At 39.5% G+C, this 26,882-nt stretch overlaps 1 protein-coding gene across 4 annotated transcripts; it reads right to left on the reverse strand.

Moving 5' to 3' along the window:
• Positions 1-667: 667 nt before the first annotated feature.
• BLOC1S6 (biogenesis of lysosomal organelles complex 1 subunit 6) lies at positions 668-23,318 on the reverse strand. Of its 4 annotated transcripts, none has more exons than XR_004348277.1 (6): positions 23,119-23,296; positions 17,309-17,450; positions 12,942-13,029; positions 10,612-10,698; positions 2,305-2,445; positions 668-1,262 (listed from the first exon to the last, which is right to left on the reverse strand). XR_004348277.1 is itself a non-coding variant. In XM_032621274.1 (5 exons), exons 1-5 carry the CDS (start codon positions 23,198-23,200, stop codon positions 2,398-2,400), a joined length of 447 nt encoding a protein of 148 aa, XP_032477165.1. In that variant the 5' UTR covers positions 23,201-23,296; the 3' UTR covers positions 668-2,397. The 4 variants fall into 4 exon arrangements, 2 of the variants coding, with proteins under 2 accessions (XP_032477165.1, XP_032477163.1); XR_004348276.1 differs by having other exon boundaries at positions 668-1,265; XM_032621274.1 differs by having other exon boundaries at positions 668-2,445.
• Positions 23,319-26,882: the final 3,564 nt, after the last annotated feature.

The following is a 26,882-nucleotide window of genomic DNA, read 5'->3' on the forward strand; positions in this document are numbered from 1 at the left end:
TGCAGGTAGCCCTGCCAGCTGACCCCCACGGTGTTGGAGGGGTCAGTGGTGGGAAAAGATACAGTGTGACCACTACATGGATCTGTGGATCCAGTGGGCCCACTGTAAGCTGGACTTTATCCAGGACCTCACTTTTCACAGGCCCCCAATCCAACAAGAGAGCCAGGATGCTCCTTTGGGTCTCTAGGTATCAGTGTCAGCTCAGAACCTTTGTCCAATAGTCCTAATGTATAGTCACCCAAGTAAATGGCCATAGGTAGATTCTTTTGAGGAAAGACTGGAGGAATCGCCACAGTATATACTTGCCACAGTGTTGCAGGGTCCGTCCTCCAGCCACTTCTTCAGTCAATGGGTTCCAGATCTGAAAACTGACTCAAGTCTGAGAACTGAGCAAGAGATCATGACTTTTTCTTAAAGTGACTGCTCTCAGCCTCTTGCTCCCATTTTGTTGTGTTTTTTTGTTTTTGTTTTTGGGGGGCACACCACACGGCTTGTGGAATCTCAGTTCCCCAACCAGGGATTGAACCTAGGCCACGGCAGTGAAAGCACCAAATCCTAATCGGTAGAACACCAGGAAACTCCCGTGTTTTGGGGTTTTTTTTTAAATAGATGAAAGATCAGCAAACATGGCCCCATGGGCCAAATCGAGACGACCACCTGTTCTTGTAAACAAAGTTTTATTGAAAGACAGCTACATACATTTGTTTACATATTATTTATGGCTGCTTTTGTGCTATAACAGCTGAGTGGAGCAGCTGTGACACAGACCATGTGACCTTCAAAGCCTAAAATATTTACTCTCTGGCCGTTTACCTAAAAAGTTTGCTGACCCTGTTACAGATGCTAAGCATCTTGTCAACTGTCTGCCTATTTTGCTCCTAGGTGCAAAATCGACACGGTGTCCCATTAGCCATCTCCACAACCCCCTGCTGGCAAAGCCCACTGATTGCCCTCCAGCCTTGCCTTTTGGTGAGGGAGGTAATTATGGCCTCCTGGCTTCTGGCAGCTAAGTGCCACCTCTTGGCCTCTATGAACCCCGTAGATGCTAACAAGCTCAGTTTGTAACCGTCTGTCCTTCCATCATCCCCAGCCTCCAGAACTTCTTAGTGATGTTGGTGCCCCTCTCATCAGTACACTTTGATAGCTTGGTGACTGGTGTGTCCTCTCATGGGATGCATCCTCTGGTGGGTCTTTTGGCTTACATAATAGAGCCCTTCCAGCATGTCCACTTTCCTCAGCCTCTTTATTCCTTCCTGGACTGTCTGCTGGAGTGAAGGAGAGAAGCAGAGGTTGGGGAGAAGCATCCTAAACTGCTAAGCAGAATTTCATCAAAGCCAATGGGGAGTCCCTGAGCCAAAGCTGACATCACAGAAGTCCCATGTCTCCCAGGGAGCGGACCATTGGCTGGAGGCAGCCTGGAGAAAGCGTGCCTCAGTACAAATGCAGGGGGGGCCTCGGAGCACTGTGGCCAGAGCCCTTGGTCAGCTATGGTCCACTAGTTAGAGGTGTGTGAGACATAGTCTCACGGTGACGACAGGAGCACAGAATGAAGATTAGGGTGGGTGTGTCAAAGCCTGATTGACATGCCAGTCTGCATCCTTAATAACAGGTCTAACTTCTAAGGGGGCACGAGCTGCTGCTTAGAACGACACCTCTCTTAGGAAAGGAGGGTGAATCAGGAGAATAAGAGGCTCCGGGATGGACTGCAGAGAGGCAAGGTGCCTCATGTGTGCCTCTCCTCCTCTCTCCTCGCCATTATTCCTTCAATCCAGACAGGAAAGGTACATCTGCCCTCATTCAGAAGCGATCTCTTCCCAGCTCCCTCATTGTGCGAGGGTAAATTCACGGACCTTAGGATTCTTCTGAGGCCCAGGCTGTGAGGTAGTTAAAGGCTAAAAAAATCGCATCTGAGATGAGTGCTTTTGCCTGGATGCTGCCACTGCACCAAGCAGATGGACTGGTGAAGCAACAGCCCATAAGCCAACATTCCTTGAGAGCCATGAGATACAAGGTGTCTCATAATGTTAATGCCAGAAGTCTTAGGGATCACCTCCTGTCTGCATGTTTACCCCTGAGGGAAACTGAACTGCTCAGGGGCCTCCAGTGAGGAAATCTGGCTTCTCGTCCTGTGTTCTTCCCCCAAAGCCATAAAAGTGCAAAAAGAGATGGAGCTGAGTGGTCAGCTGAAGACCCAGAAATGCAGGCCAAGCAAGGCAACATCCATGCTTTCTTGAGGTGGTGGTGGTGGTGAATGTCTCAAAACAGCTGTAATGGGAATGTCCTGGCCCTTCTGGAGTCACTCACTTCTCCCAGCAGCTCTGCCCTTCTTCCGTCTACTCCAGCAGCAGCAGCATCTCAAGGGAAGGCTCCTGAGCCGCATCTCACCCAGGTGCAGTCTCACCGTTGCTTGTTTCTATTGCAGAAATGTCGAGCTTCAGAGTCAGCCTAAAATTAAAACAGCCTTGCGGGAAAATCAAAGAAGAGTTCTGTGCATTATTCCTACCAGGCTCTCTCCTAACAGGGAAACCCATGCTTCCTCCACTTCTTCCAATACTATCAGACTGGATTAGACAAATGAGCAGATGGTTTGTCCACATAATTCCCTATCACTGGTATAGCTGTAGAGAAAGATTTAAAGTAAAACTCCCAAGCCTATTTCTATCTCTGGTCCTGGGGTCTCTAGCCCAAGAAAATTCCCCAGCAACACGGTAGTTTTGGGTTTCTCCCAGAATCAAATTCAGCTCCACCACTTGCAGCTGTGTGATCTGGGCAGTTATCAGACTCAATGTGTCTCAGCTGTCCTCATCTGTAAAATGTCCTCATCTATAAAATGCTGATAAGGATATGGTGTTAGGGTGGTAACTGCTAAAGTTGTTGTTATGAGACGTTGTGTATAAAGCACCTGGCATATAACAGATGCTCAACAGAGCTAGGGCTCTGAACTTTAGGCTTGGGAATGAGCTGGAAGTAGATGTGGGATTAGAAATCCAGCCAGAGATGAGAACACTCTAAGAAACTGGATAATACAAGAGAAAAACCCCAGCAAGCAATGAGAGTAGGTGTGTGGCTGGCAGCAGCACTGCTCCTACCTGGGTGCTGGTCAGTGTTATCTTCTTCCTTGAACTCCTGGATTAGCAGGCATGGAAACACATAATCTCCTAAATAGCATCCTTATTATTAAATTAGATAGTGCACACTAAAACACTTTGAAAGATATAACATGCTAGGGAAACTAAAAGACAATGACAATGCTAGATGCTTAAAGTTGCAATAAGTAAAGAATTGTTAAGGTTATCTCATAAATAAGGGAAGTAGGGAATGGGAGGGTGGTACTGTGGAAAACAGGAATCTTAGCCCAGTAATTAAATCCCATAGGGACCTAAGAAAAGCCCAGCACCCAGGTCACACAGAGCCTTATACAGGAAAATAGCTCGGGATCCAAGATATTTTGAGGGGGTCTATGACCTAGCCCCCTTTCAGAAGTAGAAGTTCATGGATCCCTACTCCTCCCCACATAACACTCAGCTGTTCTGTCTGCTTCCGTGTGTCTTCTCATTTCTCCTTCAATTACTAGAGGGCTGATTCTCTCCGAGTATTCTAATACATATTCCCAAGACAGTAACCGACTAGGCCAATGAGATACTCTATGTCCCCATCTAGGCAGAGTTTTTCCTGCCAGGCTAATTATTCCACCACTGAGCCCATGGGCTGGCTGCCCTTGGGCCAGGTGTTAACCCCAGATCCTATCAGCAAAGGCCCAATGGGGACAGTCAGGTGAATAAAAGCACAGAACTCCTGAGACCTTTGCCCACAGCAAGATCTTTGGCCTGGAATGTTTTTCTTAGAACAGTATTCTGAGCATGGTGGATGATGATAGGAGATTGGAGAAGGGTGGGGGGGTGGGGGGTACCGTCAAGCCTAACATCAAACTAAAAGATTCAAAAAGTTAGAAAAGTGTAGTTTTAAACCTGATGTTTCACAGATCACTTTGAAATACCTCACTATTTAAACAAAAGTTCAGACCATACAGAAAACCCTGACTTACCAAAAACACTATAGTTGAAAACGCTTAGGCCAAACTTCATCAAACTAGTTGAGACAATACAGAATTTGTTGACTAGGGGAGCAGAGTACCACAAGATGGCAGCATTGTCCCTTCTGTGCTTCATCAGGTTTTAATTTTAAGATGTGCTCATCTGTTGAGCCTGCTCTAAAACTGCCCACCTCTTCCTAGAAGCCATTTTTAAGAAAACTGAACAGCCCCTAATTAATATAGAAGGTATAAAGCTACAATTGATGTAGCATCTATTTTTCTACAGTCCCGTACACATATTATCTCTGAACTCATTTTATTCCCAAGATCTTGGGACTGGCTATCATTTTTTTTTTTTTTTAGTCTAATTGAGTATGTAATCAGGGATGGAAGCAGTGGCTCAGATTATCCAAGGATTACAGACTCCCAAGCCATGTTTCAATTTCAGGAACTTAATCTTTTTATTTTAATAGTCCCCATTTGGCATTTATGTTATCCAGGTTTTTATTATAGCTATTTTTAATATCTGTTTATTTCTCTTACTAGATTCAATTCAGTCTCAATCATGATGGCTAATTTTATGTGACAACTTGGCTAGACCATGGTACCTAGATATTTGGGCAAATATCAGGCAAATATCAGTCTAGACGTTGCTGTGAAGGCATTTTTTAGATGAGACTAACATTTAAATCGGCAGACTTTAAGATTACCCTCCATAATGTGAGTGGACCTCAACCAATGAATTGAAAGTCTTAAGAAAAAGACTAAGAAAATTCCCCCTGAGAAAGAGGGAATTCTGCCTCCATACTGCCTTTGAACTCAAGCTGCAACATCAACTCTTCCCTGCGTCCCCAGTCTGCTGGCCTGCCCTGCAGATTTTGCAATTGCCAGCTCCCACGATCATATAAGCCAATTCCTTAAAATAAATATCTGTCTCTACCTCTACCTCTCTCTCTCTCTCTCTCTCCACACACACACACACACACACACACACACACACACACACACAGAGAGAGAGAGAGAGAGATTCATTCTGTTTCTCTGGAGAACCCTGATTAATAACTATAGGCCAGGCACTACTGCACCATGGAACAGAAATGACTAAGAAATATCCTCAAGCTTGAGAGACATGTGAACACATAACAATACTGTAAATGCTAAGGCAAATGTATTAAGTACTATAGAACACAAGAAAAAAATTCTTTGGGAAGTGGTTTGAAAAACCATAAGGAAGAGACATTTGAGTTGCAAAGAACAAATAGGTGTCTAACAGGAAGACATTAAAGAACCAAGGATCCTAGTGGAAATCCTGTGAACAAAAACAGGTATGCACAAAGGGGCAAAATAAGCACCATCCCCACATGTGAATATGTGACTTCAAGATACCATGATATAACACCCAACATTTCTTGAGCTCTTCCTATTTTGTTACGGGCTTTTATATGGATATCATAAAACCTCATAACCTTATGAAGCCAGAAACACTTATCCCACCTTTACAGTTTAGGAAACTGAAAGGTACACAGGGTTTAAGCAAGTCCAAGGCCCTAAAAATCAAGCAGGAATATAAACCACAGCAATCTGACTTCAGGTCGACAATCCTAACCACTATATTATGAAGGTTCTATATCCTTTAAAATTTAAAGGTTTATGATCAAAGCAGAGGCCAGGAAACTTCAGGTCTATATACATGTATGTTTTTATTTCTTAGTAGTTATTCTCTTATACTAAGTGTTCAATATACTTTTTGACTCTCTTTCCCAAAGTCCTAATAAAAGTCATACCTGGAATAGGAGTGGGCAGCACCCACACACGCTTATCCAAATTTGAGCACTGCAGGCCTCCTGAAGCACTTCAGGAATATACATTATCTAAACCAGAATGAACAGCAGGCTACCACCTTTTCTTCAGTTTATGATGAAGTGACAGTAGGGGGCAACCTTATCTTAAAACAGGTGGATATTATTAATTTATTATTCTTCACAAGCCTATAAGCCTCCTTTATTAAAGGTACGTAAAAGACACATCACCTTTCCCTTCTACCTCAGACTTGGCCTTTCCTTTTCCCTTTCTCTATTACCATCCCCAACCCACCCCAAATTTCACCGACCTTCTCTTTGACTGCCCTTCCTTCACATTGTATTTCTTTGGAATTTCTGCTTTAAGTGCTTTTTAAACTAGTCATTAGAACCATCTCCCTTGACTACTCCCCTTCACTCTCTTAATGGCTATGAAAATAAACCTAGTTTCACCCAAATGTTAACCTGAAGACTAGATGGCACCTGGCCTCATACATGCAAGCAGAGCTAAAACAGTGTGAATAAGCTATCAATAGAACAAATCTTAAATATCTGATTCATCTGTACAAGCATAATATCTGAACAAATATGTAAAACAGGAACTATCTTGATCCAAAAGGAAAGCCTAGAAACTAAGTAACTTTTAAAAATATGTGCGCAGTGAGGTCTGAAGGTTTAATGATTAAGAATCCTTGCTTTAGGGGCTTCCCTGGTGGTGCAGTGGGTAAGAATCCGTCTGCCTATGCAGGGGACATGAGTTCGAGCCCTGGTCCGGGAAGATTCCACATGCTGCAGAGCATCTGGGCCCATGCGCCACAGCTACTGAGCCTGCGCTCTAGAGCCCGGGAACCACAACTACTGAAGCCCGCGTGCCTAGAGTCCGTGCTCCGCAACATGAGAAGCCCAAGCACCGCAACAAAGAGTAGTCCCTGCTCGCCACAACTAGAGAAAAGCCCGTGTGTAGTAACAAAGACCTAACGCAGCCAAAAGTAAATAAAATAAAAATAAATTAAAAAAACAAAAGTAGTAGCTATTATTCTTATTCTCAAATAGTGAAGAACTTTATGAAGTTGGGTTATTGGTAGAATCTTTTCGTAACACTTTCAATCACCTTTCCGAAAAGGATTTCATGAGCCGACCAGTCATCTTGTGACACAACCTACAGAGAACATTAAGAGGAAGATGACAGGAGAGGAAAGCAAAGGAGAGGAATGTCTGAAATAAAGTACATAAAGGGAAGTGTACAGTGCTGTGTGCACACCAGTGCTTGATAAATGATACTGGATAATTCATAGACCTTTCTTTTCTTTATTAAATGTGTAAAAAGGAGTCCTCATTCTACAAGCTCAAAATCAGACAAGTATATGAGGGTATATAATTGGCATATTTATAAACTGTATCCACCCAAAAATTCACTGCGGACACAATCCATACTACATTCAACGTCTGCATATTTACATGATACCTCCTACAAAGTAAATACAAAATTAACTCCCATCACTTTAGTTCAGTACATATATGATATAGTTTCAAAACAAAGGCAATTTTTTTCAACCAAAACACCACAGGCAACTTTTTTCAACTCAAGTACCAATTCATAATTTTGTGCAAAAATACAGCAAGACTAATTATAAGGGTTCTGTTCAGTTTTAGTCAGTAAGATACGTTTGTACGCTACTGAGATACAGCTAAAGTTTTAGATTTTAATTACCAAAGTAACAGTACTTCTGATTTACAAGTGACCTAAAAATAGTGGATCCTAATATATATTCTTGACATTTTAAAAAATCTTCAAAATGTAAGTAATACATTTCTAAAAGTACATGTGCCTTGCCATTCATTCAATAAACATGATTTATTTAAATACAGGTCACAAAAGTTCAATTAACCAGAATTCTATACCTATTTCCGGCCTGCTATTTATTTCAGTCTTAAATCTGACTTTATATCAAAAGCAGCAGTTTAAGAATTTATTTAATAAGATTAATCCCAAGAGTTACTGGGTAGCTTTCAAACTATTTCACTCCTTATAAATATAAATCACTAGAAAGTCTAGACCAGTGGTTCCTTGCATTGGACTTATCTGGGGGGCTCTTTAAAATGTGCATGGGCCCTACCTAAGAACTAATGAGTAAAAATCTTCAAGAGTATATTTTTTTAAAGTTTCCAGGTGCTAATATGCAGCCCAGTGTGGAAACCTCTGACTAGACCAGCGGTTCTCAACTTATAAGGTACATCAGAATCACTTGAGGAAACTTTTTAAAAAGGAAAAAAAGAGAAAAACAAACATTTGCTTCAACAGATTGAGAGTGGTGTCCAGGAACCAGCATTTTAAACAGTCATTGCAGTTAGCCACCACAAATCACTCTAAGAAACAATGCACAGCCTTTGTCAGGTTATCAATGAGTACATTCAGCAGTTTAGGTGACACTGTCCTGCCAGTGCTAATGATCCTGCCCTAGGAGTTTTAGCCAGTGTTTGAGGGCAACACATAGCCTTTAAAAATAAAATATATTTATACTCTTAAACATAAGGTCAAAACCAAGAGAACTGTGAGATAATAATTCACTCACTAAAGAAGGGAAAGGTTTTCAAACAATTTTTTTAAACCTTTAAACAGACCAGTTCTTAGCACTCGACGTAAATCTAATGCCTTCTCCATCATTGGTTAGCCTGATATGTGATCAGAGGTAGTGAGTGATTCCAGCTTACCAAATGTAACGTAGATTATAAAAGATACACATTCTAATCATAATCTGTAATCTAATCTGTACAGTCTCTATGTAAGAGATTGGACATCATAGATATTAAATAATACTAAAACAGTGAATAATACACTCTCAATTTAAAACAATGAAACTTCACAATATTTCCCTCACATAATAAATTTCTACATGTAATATTGGGGGAGGGGGATCTAGAAAACACTAAAGGTATCATGCTGCCTCTTTTGTGAAGAAGCTATTTATTAATTTTCCACCATTCTTGTCATTATCTATAAAATGGGTAATTGGTATGTATCATTCTACCTTAAGAATTTTTTTTAAAAGCACAGAAAAAGTAACCACATGTTACGACCACACAGCAAATCAGAGGATAGCTAGAACTAGCAGTAAGACTTTCCACTTGGAAAGCTGGGTTCATTATCTTATCAGCTTGACAACTGTATCTCATAGTGTGTGATGACTGTTACTAAGAATTATAAATATTTAAACACATTTGAGTGTGTGAAAGCTACATCACCCCCGCCAAACTTTAGGAATAGATATAATCTACTTTGAACCCAGAAGCAGCATAAGGAAAAAACAGCAACAACAAAGCTAGGAAGCAGATATAGTATATGGTTAGTGGAATCTACATGGCATCTTGCTCACCTATCCTATGTCTAAGATGCTACTACTTCCTGTGTACACACTTTTCTATCATGTTCTTCACAAAGGCTTATACCACCTCTTTTCCAGTGGCATATGAGATTAAACAGCTGGCAATTCTTCTCAACCAAACAATGAAAAGGCAACTGCCAAAACCCAGCGCTGTATTGCTAGAAAGGCAATTCATTTCATAAAATGAGAAACTGAAACTTTCAAATCCACACTTATTAAGAAGCTAAACAATTCATACTAATTTTTAACCACTTATAGTCTAGACTATTAAACCATTTTCCAGTTTATAAGTGACTTAAGGCCAAAATAATGAATTTTAAAAAGCAAAACAAAGTTGAAAAATTACATATAAAATATCCAAACCAAGTGATATTATGTCTTCTACTTAGGAAAAAAAGCTTCTTGAATGGCTGAAATGAAGATAGAGAGACAGCACTCATGGGAAAAGGATTTCAAAACATAACACAATGGTATAAGGCACTACCTTAACTTCAGTCTACACTGGGTCATCTTAAATCCAGAACATGAACAGGGGAAGGAAGGACACAAACATCCAACTTCTCACATCCTTTTAGCTGGTTTGGCAGTTAACTGCTTTTCTCTTTCAAATTCCTTCTCCCGTTGCTGCTCCCTTTCCAACTCTTCTTTTTGCCTCTTCTGCTGCAGTTTAAGTGCTCTTTTCTAAGTCAAAAAAATTTAAAAACCAAGAGAGCAAAAGGCTTATAGGTTACAGCCTAATTTAAAAGTAGTAGTGGTTTTAGAGAACAAACTAGTGGTTTATGGGGGAGTGCAATATATGGGTGGGGGAGTGGGAGGTTCAAACTACTGGGTGTAAGACAGACTAAAGGATGTATTGTACAACATGGGGAATATAGCCAATATTTTGTAATAACTGTAACTGAAAAGTAACCTTTAAATATTAAATTAAAAATAAAAAATTAAAAAATTTTAAGTAATAGTGCTTTGATTTAAGGTAATCAATAAATAATAATAAATTTCATGTTTAATTTTTAAATTCGTTCAGGGTAACTTTTTTTTATTGAAGTATAGTTGCTGTACAGTATAAGTTACAGGTGTACAATATAGTGATTCACAATTTTTAAATGTTCTGGGAAATTTAAGGTCTCCTTGATAAAAAAATTCTGTTACTCAAAACTCTTATTATTAAATGAGAAATACAGTGACATACTCAGAGAATGTGAGCCCACCAGCCCAGCTATTAGTAGAAGAGCCCAGAGTGGGGTTAATAAGAATGTGTTTTAAAAGAAAACAATGTACCATGAATTAAGTATCCTATTGTATATGAATATATAAGAAGTCAGAAAATGAATACTGAAGAAAAACAGACAATTAAACCTCTACTTCTATAAAGACTGTGAAAGAATTTTCAACTCACTTTTAACTTTGATGTCTTTTCATGAAGCATCAGCATCTCCTTTCTTATATTCACCAACTTGGCATGATAGTGTTTAGCTTCAGTGAACTTAAGATGGAAAAGTAAATTTAAAAGTCAATTTAAAACAGACTGAAATATCAAAATGGATAAATAAATCAATACCTAAATTACAGTTCATTCTGCCTAAATTTGTCAAAATTTTTGAAGATCTAATTATCCCCATATTTTAATTCCAAGATTCAAATTTAATTTAAACCACTAGTAGGCTTTTGAGAATACTTGATTCAGTTAAGATTGATTAAAAGTTACTAAACATAAAATAGACATTTATATTCTGTACAGATAACATTTTGCCTTAAAAACATGCAATATAATTGGGAGATTGGGACTGACATATATACACTGATATGTATAAAACAGATAACTAATAAGAATCTGCTGTATAAAAAAATAAATAAAATAAAATTCAAAAAAAAAAAACCAAGCAATATAATTCTAAAATTTTAGTAAGACTATCCAACAATGCTATCAGTTTCATTTAAGAAAAGTAAAACACTCTCTACTGCCTTTACAAGGGAGAGACTGAGCCAGGGTACACAGGACAGTTTAAGTGAAGTGTCTGCCCATCAGGAAAAACCAAGCTGTGGCCAGAGAGACCTGAGAAGGCTGTGGACAAGTCTGATCATATTCTTTGGGCTTCTGAAGTCAGACCAAGGAGAACAATCTCTGTAAGGACACTTTTCTTCCCAAGGAGTGATAAGTATAGACTTTCCATCTCAGCCAGAGATGGGAGAGAAGGAAAAAGAAACACCTCATTCTTAGGAAGGAAGGTAACAGAAAGAGAAGATCAGGTAAAAAAAAAAAGGAAAGAAGTGTCAGTAGAGAGATTAGCAGCCTTAATGTAGCTACAAGTAAAGTCAGAGTCTGATGAGCTCTAGAGCTTATAGACCCTCTTTCTCTCTCTCTGGGCTTCTATTTTTCAGTTCCTGAATGACAATCAAAACCACTCTTGGGTGACTTCCCTGGTGGCACAGTGGTTAAGAATCCGCCTGACAATGCAGGGGACATGGGTTCGAGCCCTGGTCCGGGAAGATCCCACGTGCCGTGGAGCAACTAAGCCCATGCGCCACAACTATTGAGCTTGTGCTCTAGAGCCCGCAAGCCAAAACTACTGAGCCTGAGTGCTGCAACTAGTGAAGCCCGTGAGCCTAGAGCCCATGCTCTGCAACAAGAGGAGCCACTGCAATGAGAAGCCTGCACACCGCAATGAAGAGTAGCCCCGGCTTGCCGCAACTAGAGAAAGCCCACGCACAGGAACAAAGACCCAACACAGCCAAAAATAAAATTAAAAAAACAAAAAACAACAATAAAAAAAACACCACTCATGGGCTGAGAGAAGGAAAAAGAGCAAGACTTAGTTTCTGCCCTTTCAGATGGAAGCGACAGTATTACATATGCTTGGTTCATTCATTCAACAAATATGTAGCTCTGCTGCAACATGAACTCAATGGAGAAGACAAAGACCACCTCCTTCACAAATCAAGAACTACTGAGTAGAAGACTTTGTATTTACTACCACAGACCTCTGCCTAATACTAGAGAAGGTGGACTTGGTTTCTGATTGTTATAAAAGGAAAACATTAATAAGCCACATTTTTCCAATGAAAAGTCCATTCTTTGACGTATATATGAAAGTCCACAAAATCATGCAAACTAAGCTATTTCTAATGTTCCGGGTAAAGAGAAAGGTAGTCACAAGTTCCTTATTTCTGTTAATTCTCCATTTCCTAAAATAAAGAGTATTAGTTCCTCTCATCAAAAAGCTATAAAGTTTCTGATGAAATTCAACTACTGTCACTTAAATTGAAAGATATAAAGGGGACGTAAAGGACCCTCAAACAGTCTATTTCAGTGTTAATTTGTTATGACATTATGAAAATGCCATACAATTAAATAAATGCTAATTTTAAAAACCATGTACTTGATAAAGAGAGAGGTGCTTTCCTTAAGGGGAAAAATAGTACCTCCAAAGTTCCTTACTTTTACTTCTCTTTTATTAGTCTTTAATTATGAGATCTATTCCAGACTTTCATATATAAGTTCAATTTCCTATCACAAGTTCAACATTTGAAAGCTAATAATTCAAGACAATAGAAGGTCTAATAAAGTAAATCAAGGTTTCCTGTTAAACAACAAATTCTAAACTTTAAAAATTAGAGGAAAACATACGTTAAGTATCTCAAACATACATAAGTACAAAGTTGGGAGGATAAACCTAGCTATTTCTAAAATAAGATGTCATTAAGCTATGTCAACTAAATCATACTTACCAAAGCATTAATATCCAACATAGAATGACATTCTTTAAATTTTGAAATCTCTTGTTCCAGTGTGTCTAATAATACAACTTGGTTCTGTCTGAAACAAAAGCACACAGCCAAAATAAACTTTACATACTTTAAGTGATGGTTCATTAAAAGCAACCACATTCATCTTGGTTAATGTTAAAAGTAGAAATTAAGTTGGAAATTTATTGACTCTCCAAGGCTTATTTAGTTTATCATAATCTTTTTCAAAATAATATTCCAAAGCCAAAATAATATTCCAATATTCTGATAATTAAATACGTATTTTATTCTTGCCTCAATTTCAGATTTGAATAACATCAAACCATTTAAAATTATTTTATTACTTATTCCTAACAACTCTCTGTATTATCCCCAAAAAAGTTTTTTTTATACTATCTTGCCCAAGAAACTTGATGTTTTATATATATTAAAATTGTAACATCATCATAAAGGAAGAGGAGCAGTGACTTTTTAGATTAGAGTTGGAAAAAAATGCAGTATCAAGGGATAATAATCAGTTGGTGTGATCTTGGAAATTTAGTTTCTCTGGACCTAAATTTCATTTACAAAGTAAGAAGGTCAGACCAAGTAATTTCTAAGACTCCTCAATAAAATCTGATTCAAAACTTGCTATTGAGGAAGAGAAGCCAACTTCTCTGATATTCTTCTCCAGATCAACCAATGCTAGGATCACAGGAATAAGTGACACTGCGGGGGGCGGGGGGTCACTTAATTAAATATTTTAAAGAATACTACAGACAAAGAAAAATATGACATGATGTGCTTGCAGAAGTATGCTAAACAGAGAACAACAATGAAAAAAAGAAATAGCAATGAAGAGACTGAAGGGCAGTTAAAACATCTCCACCATCTAGCACTGAGTATTCCATATCCTACAGGTCATAAGTGTCCGTTCAGCTCTGACTGTGGAGACCACAGAAGGTGAAACCAGAATGCATGAGAGGAGAACCCAGCAAGCCAATGATCCAAGACAAACAGGACAGCAAAAACAAACTGTTACAACTGGAAAACAATAAAAAATAAACAAAACCAAAAGTCAGTTCTTCCAAAATATTGATAAAACTGATAAACTTCTAGCTAGACTACCAAAGAAAAAGAGAGAGGAGATACAAACTACTAACAAAATTTATGGAAGAGGGGTCATCACTACTTATCCCATGGACATTAAAAGGATAATAAAGGAATGCTACAGGTAGCTCTATGCTCACCAATCTGGTAACTTAGATGGAAATGACTAACTCCTTGAAAGACACAAACTACCAAAACTCACACAAGGAGAAACAGATAATCTAAGTAGGCCTATATCTATAAGTAGTAACCTTCCAGAAATCAAAGTACCAGGAACTTTCATGACGATTTCTACCAAACATTTAAGGAAGAAATTATACCAATTCTCCACAATCTCTTTCAGAAAACAGAAGGGAGCACTTCCTAACTCATTCTATGAGGCCAGCATTATCCTAAAATCAAAACCAGATAAAGACATTATAAGAGGGACTTCCCTGGTGGCACAGTGGTTAAGAATCCACCTGCCAATGCATGGGACACGGGTTTGAGCTCTTGTCCGGGAAGATCCCACATGCCACGGAGCAACTGGGCCCATGCGCCACAACTACTGAGCCTGCACTCTAGAGCCCACGAGCCACAACTACTGAAGCCTGCGCACCTAGAACCCATGCTCCACAACAAAGAAAAGCCACCACAAGGAGAAGCCCACACACCACAACAAAGAGCAGCCCCTGCTCACTGCAAGAAGAGAAAGCCCGTGAGCATCAACGAAGACCCAATGCAGCCAAAAATAAATAAATAAATTTATTTATTTTTTTAAAAAAGACATTACAAGAAGGAAAACTATAGATCATTATCTTTCAAGAACATAGATGTAAAACTCCTCAACAAAATATCAACAAATCAAATCCAACAATGTATAAAAAGAATTATACACCACAACCAAGTGGGATTTACTCCAAGTATGCAAAGCTGGTTCAACGTTTGAAAATCAATCAGTGTAACCCACATCAACTGGTTAAAGAAGAAAAATCATATGGTCTTATCAGCGGATGAAGAAAAAGCATTTGACGAAGTCCAACACCATTCATGATTAAAAACACTCTAATCAAACTAGGAGGAGAGAGGAACTTCCCCAACTTGATAAAGAATATCTTTAAAAAAAACCATACAGCTAATATTGCACTTGTGGTAAGAAACTAGATGCTTTCCTCCTAAAGATCTGGAGCAAGGAAAGGATGTCCACTCTTACTACTCCTATTCAACATTTTACTGGAAGTCCTAGCTAATGCAATAAGACAAGAAAAGGAAATAAAAGGTATACAGATTAGAAAGGAAGAAATAAAACTGTCTTTGTTCACAGATAACATGATTGCCTATGTGGAAAATCCCAAAGAATCAACAACAAAAACCCAGGAACGAATATGTGAATATAACAAAGTTTCAGGATACAAGGTTAATATACAAAAGTCAGTTGCTTTCCTATATACCAGCAATGAACAATCAGAATTTTTAAAAATACCATTTACAATAACCCCTGTCAGATGAAATAATCTGGTATAAACCTAACAAAATATGTATAGGATCTATATGCAAAAACTATTAAACTCTAATGAAAGAAATAAGAGATATCTAAGTAATGAAGAGATATTCCGAGTACATGGAATAAAAAACTCAATAGTGCTAAGATATCAATTCTTCCCAACTTGATCTATAGGTTTAATACAATCTCAATTTAAATCCCAGAAAGTTATTTTGTAGATATCAACAAACTGACTCTAAAATTCACATGGAAAGGCAAAGACCTATAATAACTAAGATACACTGAAGAAGAACAAAGTTGGAAGACATACATTACCAAATTTCAACTTACAGAAACTACAGAAATCAAGACAGCAGGATATTGGTGAAAGAACAGATACACTGATCAATGAGACAGTGTAGAAAGCTCTTAACTAGACCCATATATTTCTCTTTGTTCTTTCTCTGAAGTTTGCTTATCTTTCCTTAACACTCAAGAAGTTTAGTAACTGCTTATTCATCACATTCAACTGTTATAAACAGTAGCTGATTTTACTATCATCATCATCAACACTGTCTAGACTTCTAGGAAGATAAATGGGGTTATTGAAACACTAAATTTTAGCCAATGTCCTCATCAATTAAACTTTCCAATTAAACCTTGATTCCTAACTTCCTATAAATTAAGTGTTACCAGATATGTTTTGTTTGCAGAGTATCTTACCTTCCTTCAGTCTATCATATATCATCCAAACTCACCCACAAAATCTTTGACTTTTCTGCCACAAGGATTGGCTGGTGTTAAAATACAAGATATACCACACACTGGGGAATAAAAATAATCTTACTTGGAACTAGCAGAAAACTAAGAATGTTACCAGCTCCCGTAACTACAGTAGGGTACTACATGTAGTAGAACACAGTACCACTTTTATATTCATTTATCATCTTCAAACCCAAGGATTATAACATTAGTTACTAATATTTAAAAAATGGACATAGTTGTTGATTATTCCTCTCCTTTTGCCCTAATAAAGGCCTCTGAGATCAGTTTTCAAAGAGTAAGTCTTAGAGCAGCAGTGGTTCATAGCCAGTTTAAAGGTGACCACCACAAAAAAGAAATAATAGGCCAGCTTGGGCAGTCCAGAGAGGTCCTGACCCAAGAGGAAGAAGAAGCTCAGGCTGCTCTTTCTGGGTGACAGCTGATAAAATCCGAGTGTATATTTTTGCATATTGATTACACTTTATGGATTCCATTCTTCCTTATCCTGTTCCTCTCTTATTCTCCAATCCTTTATTTAGCTAGTAGAGTTATAAACTAAGAATGAAATGGGTCATCTCCAAAAAAGATAATTAGGGATTTCTGGCAACTCATGTGAACCAGCAATTGAAAACAAATGTGACTCTTACAGAGGCAATTTTGCAGCTCTACTCAGAAACAGGTGTATACCCATTTGCAACATCCCCAAGAGGCGATTCTTTCCTAAAATAGTGGAGAGACACCAAAACTAATCAAAGAGTCTAGATAAGATTTAGCGGTACTTCTCAGAAGAGACCAAACACTCTAGGAGCATTCACTTCACTTTTTACATTTAGATTACTGTGTAATCTAAATTACATGTATACTATGTAACTTAGATTACTCCACTCCCATTTGCTAACACAAAAGACACAGAAATACTCCATTGTATTAAATGTTACAAAATATTATCCCTAATACAGTATATACTTTACTTATACAGTAAATTATGACTATGCCAGAGAAGAAATGAGTGCATCTATGTTTTTTTTCAGCTCACGTGAGTTCCTGGAGAGCTTGTTTTGATCTCTGCAGATCTGGCAAGTAGTGAGAAAGCAAGCCTTCTGCCAGTTGCTCCACAGCTTTGTCTTCTATGGTCAAGTCCTCTATTAACCCTTCATCTGGAGAAGTGTCACTTAAACCTGTCCCCAAGCAAAAAATCAAATTTAGGAAGCTTTTAAACTGACATAGGGGTAAGAAAGTAGCAGGGAGGGAGGAAAGGAGGCTGGCAGTGGAGTTCAGAGCACACACACAGGATACTATAGGTATCCTTTTTTTTTTTTTAACTTTTACTTCCTGAGCATCCTCTAAAAATCAAGCTATGAGCACTCAAAAAATATTTTAAAGCTACTAGTACAAGGTAAAGTCTAGCTGAAAAGAACATTAACACACGCAAAATTCCCTATGTGTATGTATTTTTCAGGGAAGGGGATTTAGAGTTTTCAATGAATTATTAAAGGAGTCTGAGGCCTAAAAGGAAGGAACAGTTACTGAATGGAAGCAAGAAATTCTTCTTTCCAAAAGCTTGCAGAATTTTTTTTAAATTAATTTATTTATTTTGGGGTATGTTAAGTCTTCGTTGCTGTGCGTGGGCTTTATTTAGTTGCGGCAAGCGGGGGCTACTCTTCATTGTGTTGCACAGGCCTCTCACTGCGGTGGCCTCTCCCACTGCAGAGCACGGGATCCAGGCTCACGGGCTTCAGTCATTGTGGCTCGTAGGCTCCAGAGCGCAGGCTCAGTAGCTGTGGCGCAGGGGCCTAGTTGCTCCGCAGCATGTGGGATCTTCCCAGACCAGGGCTCAAACCCGTGTCCCCTGCATTGTCAGGCAGACACCTGCACCACCAGGGAATCCCCTAGAGATTATATATATATATATATATATATAAAAATATATTATATATATTTTTAAATGCAGGGACTTCACTGGCAGTCCAGTGGTTAAGACTTCGCCTTCCAGTGCAGGAGGTGCAGGTTTGATCCCCGTTCAAGGAGCTAAGATCCCACATGCCTCCCGGCCAAAAAAACCAAAAGGTAAAACAGAAGCAATATTGTAATAAATTCAATACAGACTTTAAAAAAATGGTCCACATTAAAAAAAAAAACTTAAAATTTTTTTAAATAAATGCAATACCTAAAAATATTTTTTTTCAATTCTATGGAAGTAATATGGGTCAACATTTATTTTGCATAGAGCTTGATATTTACATGTAAAGGAAGGGTTGTTTTGTCATTTGTTAGCAGGAAAGAAATTTTCTAAGAATTTCTCCTCTCTTGAAATTCAGAACCTTAATTTACCATAGAAAATAGTGTATAATAATTGTCTTCTGTGTAAATTTAGATTTGATGCCAGGAACTATTTTATTCCTACCTTTCCTTTGAATAATAACAGTGTAAGCATTGTACCAGGCATTCAAAAATGTCTAACATGAATACCCATCTATCACTACTCCTACTGAGAAAAGTACAAAACAATTTCTAAACAGGGTTCAATGAATGATTTGTAAGATTTTAGAATCACTGGTTTAGAATTAAAAACAAAAAAAGTGAAATGGCCACATTACTAAAATGGTACTCCAAAAGCATTTTTAAACTAATATTAAACTCTGAAACACCTCTTTAATCATAATCTGGTAACAATCCATAACATCAAATTAGATCATTATACAAAATACGTTCATCACAATACATTGCTTATAGCTCATTTCCAAGTATAGTTTTTACCACAGATTTAAATTTTGGCAAGATTGAGGAAAACAACATGCTGTCATATTCAAAATTAGCTTTTAGAGATCAAAATAAATTAGCATGGTTTTTATTTGGATCCTGAGAAACATATGAACAAACTCTGGAATTCTCTAGATTGCAAGGCAATATTCAAACAAGTAAGAGCTAACTAGAAACTGAAGCACTCCATAAGTGAAATAAAAATATAGTGGGAAAAGTGAAGCATTTACAGATATTGCCATTTATGTTTCATCAGATGGGAAGTGAATAAAATATATCATTAATGTTATATATATTATATTATTATGATTAATGTCATTGCTAAAGGCTTGATTACAATAACAGTGCAAACAGCAGCAACTCTCTTTAAAAAATATAGAAGGGGGCTTCCTTGGTGGCGCAGTGGTTGAGAGTCCGCCTGCCGATGCAGGGGACACGGGTTCGTGCCCCAGTCCAGGAAGATCCCACATGCCGCGGAGCGGCTGGACCCGTGAGCCATGGTCGCTGAGCCTGCGCGTCCGGAGCCTGTGCTCCGCAACAGGAGAGGCCACAGCAGTGAGAGGCCCGCATACCGCAAAAAAATAAAAATAAAAAAATAAAAAATATAGAAGGGCTTCCCTGGCGGTGCAGTGGTTAAGAATCCACCAATGTAAGGGACACGGGTTCGAGCCCTGGTCTGAGAAGATCCCACATGCTGCGGAGCAACTAAGCCCAGGCACCACAACTACTGAACCTGCGCTCTGGAGCCCGCAAGCCACAACTACTGAGCCCACACGCCTAGGGCCCATGCTCCGCAACAAAGAAAAGCCACCGCAATGAGAAGCCCACGCCCTGCAACAAACAGTAGCCCCCGCTCACCGCAACTAGAGAAAGCCCACACACAGCAACGAAGACCTGACACAGCCAAAAATAAATTTTAAAAATAAATAAATTTAAATATATATATACTTAAAAATATATATATATACATAGATATGTATACATATATATACATGTATATACATATGTATATACATATATATACATAGAAAACATAAGTATTACAGACAAACAGAAACAACCAAATAAGGATATTTCAGCTTTAAGGAATAACAACCAATACACCTTCCTTAAACTATATATACATTTTAACTCACACCAACCCCCTTACCCTACCCCAGTCTTCTGGTTAAATTATTGGAAGAGTCGAAGTTTCTCATGTTTTTACACACATTTATTCACTAAGTTCAAGGTACTTTATTGTGAGAGACAAGAAACATTTGCTGCACATACATTTTATGTACTAGTTTTTGAGGTTACAACAATAAATTAGGCAAGTTCCCATCCCTGAAAAAGCTCCATACAGGGGAATCAGAGAATGTGAGAAGTGTCATAGATTAGAGAAAGATCACTTTCATCAGGGATATCAGGGAATAATTCCTAAAGGAGGTGTGGTGGGCATTTGAGCTGAAGCTTGAAGAATGGATAGAATATTCATTCCTTTCTTTTTTCTTTTTAACTGTTACTCATTGTAAAAACTTAAAATACAAAAGAAGGGGGTATAACCTGAAAAGTAAAAATACTCCTCACTACCTTACTCCAGAGAGTCACTCTGGAGTTTCTTACATAGCCTTCAAGAAATTGTCTTTGCATACATATGGTTAAACCCTGTTTTTATCACAAATGAAATCTTGTTTATACTGTTCTACAAGTTTTCTCATAAATATATATCTCAGATATGGTCAACATGTATGAATCTACTCCATTCTTTTTAACAGAATTCTACCACATTTTGTTTAACCAGTTCCCTATTGTTATGAACTAAATGTGTCCTTCCCCCAAAATTCACATGTTGAAGCCCTAACCTCCAATGTAATGGTATCTGGAGGTGGGGGTATTTGGGAAATAATTAAGTTTAGATGAGGTCTGAGTGTAGGGTCCCCATGATGGGATTATTGACCTTAAAAGAAGAGGAAGAGAGACCAGAACTCTCTCCTTCCACCATGTGAGGACACAGTGGAAGGCAGCCATCTGCAAGATCAGAAGAGGGTCCTAACCAGGAACATATTTTGCCCACACCTAGACCTTGGGCTTCACAGCCTCCAGAACTTCAAGGAATAAATGTCTGTTGTTTAAGCCACCAGCCTATGTTATTTTATTATAGCAGCCCGAGTAGACTGAGACAAAGAAAATAAGACACCTATTCCACTTTTTGCTTTTTCAAACAATGTTGCAGTGAGCTTCCTTGCTTGTCTTTGCATATTCATATCACTGTTTCTATAGAATAAATTCTTATAAATAGATTAATGGAACAAGGTGTTTATGCATTTTTTAATAGACATTGCAGGGACTTCCCTGGTGGCGAAGTGGTTAAGAATCTGCCTGCCAATGCAGGGGACACGGGTTCCATCCCTGGTCCGGGAGGATCCCACATGCCATGGAGCAACTAAGCCCGTGCGCCACAGCTACTGAGCCTGCACTCTAGAGCCTGTGAGCCACAACTACAGAGCCCACGTGCCACAACTAGCCCGCGTGCCTAGAGCCCGTGCTCTGCAACAAGAGAAGCCACTGCAATGAAGAAGCCCGCGCGCAGCAACGAAGACCCAACGCAGCCAAAAGTAAATAAAATAAATTTATAAAAAAAAAATAGACATTGCAAAACTGCTTTCCTAAGAGATGTCACCAATTTACACTTCCATCAGCAACCTATGAGGGCTACTATTTCCAAATGGGTAAGAATTCTAAGGCAGGAGAGGAAGGGATGCAATATGGGTAAAGGAAGCAGCATGAGGAAAGGTGGGAATATAGGCTGGCTCTGGAAAGAGAGGTTAGTTTGGGGTGTCTGGAGCATGAGACATATGCAGTAGTGAGCTCTAAGACCATGTGGCCAGCCTATGAGGACCCTTGAATGCAAAGATAATGTGTTTGGCCCTTAATTTAGTAAGGAACCATTTAAGGTTTCCAAGCAAGGAAATGGCATCATGGGAGCTTTATCTTGGGGCAGTGACGTGACAGTGGGATAGATGGAATGAATAAGAGACTGGAGGTGGACTAGCCTTACAACTGTTGTTATAAAGGTGAAAATGCAAAGAGGAGATGGAAATTGTACAGTAGAATCCCCTGGACTAAACAGAGGTAGGAGGCAAGTGGGAGGAAAGAGACAAGAGTAATGTCAAAGTTTCAAATGATAGTGACTTGGCACCATTAATAGGATCAGACATCTACTTTTATTTATGTACATGCTGTGTGTGAGATTAGTGCAAAATAACCATGTCAGAGTACCCAGCAAGCAGATGGAGGAGCAAGCAGAGAGAGACCCAACCTGCACTTACATACAAGGAAGTGATATTTACAGAAGCAACTTAGGAAGGTGTGAAGAGAGGGAGGTCACTGAGGAAAAGCACCACCAAGAAAGGGCTGAGAGCGCTATTTTGGGGTAACCCCTATATTTCTGGAACAGGAAGTACAAGTAAAGGTACATCCAAAGTCCTGAAGCCTTTCTCACCTAGGGTTCCTCATCTGAACCGCAGAACACAGAAACTGCTTTGAGTGACTACCTTCTCAATTCTCCCTAGGATAGTACAAATATAGTATAATTATGGATGCAGAGCAAGTCATTCATTACATTCAATAGATGCCCTAGGCCATTAGGGTTTAAATCTCTCCTCGAACTCGGGCTGAGAAACTCAGACTGCTGGAAGAAGGACGCAGTAAGGTCAAAACGCAAGATAATCATTTCATGAGTGAGTGTGCAATATTACTGGATACATCAATTCTCTGAATTACAAACCAATCATCCTTCTGGTAAATTCATCCTCAACCACTAACGTGTAACAAATAGCCAACAGTGTGCTGCAGTCAATACACAAACTCAGAATGCCTTCACCATCAACCCCCACCAACAGCACCCCAAACACCGCTTCCCCCCAGATCTCGTTTCCTGCCTCCTCCTCTGGCCAGGAGAGCCGGCAAGGTTCCCTAGTTCAGCGCTGGGCACAGAGCCTCCGGGCGGCAGCTGCCGAAAGCACCTTATTCCCTCGGGGCGTCCCGGAGACCCACCCACTCGGGTCCCGCCCGCCCCGCCCCGCCCCGCCCCACAGCACGTACCCGGCGTCGGGCCCCCGGCCTCCAGGCCGTCGGGTGGCCCTGCCAGGACCCCATCCAGGGAAGGCGGCCCAGGGACACTCATGTCCCTCCCGCTGGGAACAGGGATGGGGCAGTAGTACAGACTGTCAGGTACAGTGAGGAAGCACCGAACGCGTACAGAGCCCACCGGGACAGGAGCGACGGTCGCACCCGGAAGTGACGGAAGCGGAAAACAGCTCGGGGCACGTGACCGAGGGCCCGCCCTCCCGCTTTTTGCCTCCTCCATCCACCCACCCACCGCGCTTCGGGGGTTCCGGGCGGACGTCCTAGTCTGGTCGGTCGGTCGGTGTCAGTAGAGTCAGCTGGACGGGGCTCACATCCCTGCTTCCGATGGTGGTGGGGGGATGGAAGGGGCGGTGACGGGAAGGCGCAGCTTTTCAGTTTTGTGTCCTTGTTAAGGAAACACCTTAGGAAGAAGGACTGCGTGCTGTCCCTGAGATTTGGACCCATAAAAAATTCAGTGTTTAGCTCTCTTCAGCTTTGCTAATTGGGGGTCTGCCAGGATTCGTCTCTCCTCTTGTTGATTGTAGGTGAACGGTTTAAGGCCTGGGTTGCAGCATCAATCTACTGAACAAATTCAGCCAAATAACTGGAAACTGCACTTGCTGAAATCCTGTGGGATGATGTCATGAATTGTGATGAAAAACACTGAGAAATGGGCAGAAGCAACCTCAGACCAAATAAAGTGATCAGCTATGCCCTCCTTACCTTAGACCCTCTTAGACTGTAATAGTGGCCTCCTAATGTTGCACCCCAAAATTGCCTGTCCAAACGATATTTTCTGTGTTGCAGGCAAAGCTGTTTTCAAAAAAAATGAGAATTTATCTCTAACCTCAAAAACTTGCACCTGCTCCCTATTGCCCTTATCAGTGCACTTGTACCCCTTCCTCTTTTGGCCTTCTTTCCTCTCAAGATTAGCTGCTCCTCACTACCTGTGGTAAGCAGAATAATGCCCCCACCAAAGATGTCCACAGATTTCACCCCCAGAACCTGTGAATAGGCTGTTTCACTGCAAAAGCGTAATTAAGGTTGCTAGGCCCGTGACTGTAAAATAGATTACCCGGAGTTACTGAGCGGGACTAACATAATCACAAGGGCCTTCAAACTGGGAAAGGGTGGCACAAGAAGAGTCAGGAGGGAGATGTGACTATGAAGAATGACTAGAGCAATGCAACATTGCTGGCTTCGAAAATCGAGGAAGAGGGTTACCAGTGACCTCTAGAAGCTGGAAAACACAAGGAAATGGATTCACCACTAGAGCCTCTAGAATGGAACTCAGCCCTGCCAACACCTCAATTTTATCCCAGTGAGAGCTGTATTGCACTTCTGACCTACTGAACTCGAAGATAACATACAGATTTGTATTGCTTTAAGTCTGTGGTTATTTGTTACTACTTAAATAGGAAAATAATGTACTACCCTTCAAACATCCTTTGAAAACTATGCCCTTTCATGCCTGGAATAGTTTATTCTTTTCAAAGTCCTACTCATCTTTCAAGGCTCGGCCTAAATAATACCTTTACTTTGAAATCATTCACAGTCCTGCATCCCCTTTCAACTCTCAGAAAGTAATAACCTTTTCCCAACTACAAAGCATCCTCCTGCTACTTAGCACTTAATCCATTCTTGTATTCATTACTTCTCTTCCTCTATCAAATTGCAAACTCCAAACAGAAATTCTTATTCACAGAAAACCATAATAGGTTCTCAATGAGTATTTGCTGAATGAGGTATTGATTTTCGAGCCCCAAATTCCAAATAGCTATAATCTCCAAAGTCTGAATCACACAAGATGGCACCTGATAAATGCCTGGTAACCTTAGCTGATTGTTAGTATTATCTCCTAACTAGATACTAAGACCTTCTGGAATAGACCCTTGTTCTACAGGTGGTCTGTAACCTCTTTATCTCTTAGCACAGTATTAAGCATATTACTTGGACTTTTAAATACTGGTTATTTAAATTTAATGGATGAAATTAATTGAACATTAAAATGTTAAGCAAAAAAGAACACTTAAAAGAATGAATGTTCTTGTAAAGCATTTTAACTTTACTTAATGTGACAAAAATGAATCGGCCAAATAGACAAGGAGGACTTTCTGCCAGACCCACATTGCTTTTCTTTCTCCTTTTCCTTCTTTACCCCCACAGATTTCAGCTCAGTGCATCAAGTGCTTGTTGAGGGCACTCTGTATTCCAGCCTCCATTAATCAAATACTGTGCACCTAGCACTGCATGTGACACAAAGCTCAAAATCAAAAGGTTGGAATTTGATGCCAAGGAAGTAAACACAGTTTGTTGAGTTATATATTTCTTTTGAAATGCCTTTCATTTCCCCATTGGTAGTTGCCATTCTCTTTTATGCACCAAAGTTATAACCCACTTCAAATAGCTGAGTACCTAAGATGGGACTAGGCACTGTAGGGTGTTTAAAAAAAAAACAAGGGTAAAAATGCTTGTTCCTGTCCACCAGGAATTTATATTCTACCAATTACACATAGTAGAATTAGAGAGTTTGACAGTAAAGTACTAAATTATGTGGAACAGACCTAGAAGAATATAAAATACGTAATGATGTCATATTGGTTTCCTATTGCTGCTGTAACACATGACCAAAGACTTGCTTAACACTACACAAATTTCTTACCTTACAGTTCTGGAGGTCAAATGTCCAAAATCAGTCTCTGTGGGCTAAAATCAAGGTGTCGGCAGGGCTAGTTACTTCTGGAGGCTCTGAGGAAGAATCCTCTGCCTTGCCTTGTTTAGCTTCTAGAGAGCAGCCGCATTACTTGGCTCACGGCCTCACATCACATTGCCTTTTCTCCCTCTACTACCATTGTTGCATCATCTCCTCTCCTATCCTGGCCTCTTTCTCATAGGACCCTTGTGATTACACTGAGCTCACCAGCATAACCCAGGATAATAGCCCCATCTCATAGTCCTTAATTTAACCACATCAGCAAAGTTCCTTTTGCCATGTAAGGTAACATTCACAGATTCTGGGGAATTGAAAGTGGACACCTTTGCAGGGGGCATTATTCAACCAGCCACAGATATGCAGTTGTGTAGTGCATGATTGGGAAGTAACTAGAGAAATTTTAAAAACCTAATAGAGGAAATTAGCTGTACCTTGAAGGACAGGTCAATGTAATATGCAGACAAAAACTAGTAAAGGCTTCTAACAGGAAAAACAAAGACACCATAAGTAGCAAAAGTATACTTCAGACTCAAGGACCTCGAGGTGCTGTCTTTTGGGGAAGACAAGAATAACATAGATTAAATGGTTAGTAAAAGAACCTAATGGAGAAAATTGTTGTATAATCTTTTAGAGCAAAAGAACTTCTTACAATGACAAAAGATAACACAAAATGTAGTCATATAGCTCTGGAGAAGTTAGTCCAAAGAAATGATAGTCAGAAAGAGCTAAATGCTGTATATATTCATAGCAAAAGGAAACTAAGTCCATTGGGTTTCAAGAAACTTAAAATCCAAAAGAGGGAGAGCAAATCTTATGCAATAAATACACAAACCCTTTTATCCAGTTTTCAGTTTTTTCTGTTTTCCTTAAATTTTCCTACATTATTTTTGCTAACAAAAAGGGAGTCGGTAGGTAACAGATTCAAGTAAAGAAATAAACATGTTAATACATGAATATTTTCTATTCCTTCTGTTGATCAGGTGTCCTATATTTAGAATGTGCTAAGATTTGATTTAAAAAATCTATC

The sequence above is a fragment of the Phocoena sinus genome, chromosome 2, assembly GCF_008692025.1.
Source record: "Phocoena sinus isolate mPhoSin1 chromosome 2, mPhoSin1.pri, whole genome shotgun sequence".
NCBI classification, from domain to species: domain Eukaryota; kingdom Metazoa; phylum Chordata; class Mammalia; order Artiodactyla; family Phocoenidae; genus Phocoena; species Phocoena sinus.

Excerpts from the sequence above, each read along its gene's own strand:
- BLOC1S6 (XM_032621272.1), bottom strand. The coding sequence starts at position 23,200 with ATGAGTGTCCCTGGGCCGCCTTCCCTGGATGGGGTCCTGGCAGGGCCA. Across the intron at positions 13,030-17,308 it reads CAAGCTCTCCAGGAACTCAC|ACAGAACCAAGTTGTATTAT; the intron begins GTGAGCTGAAAA and ends CTTTTGTTTCAG. Across the intron at positions 9,897-10,611 it reads AAAAGACATCAAAGTTAAAA|AAAAGAGCACTTAAACTGCA; the intron begins GTGAGTTGAAAA and ends TTTTTGACTTAG.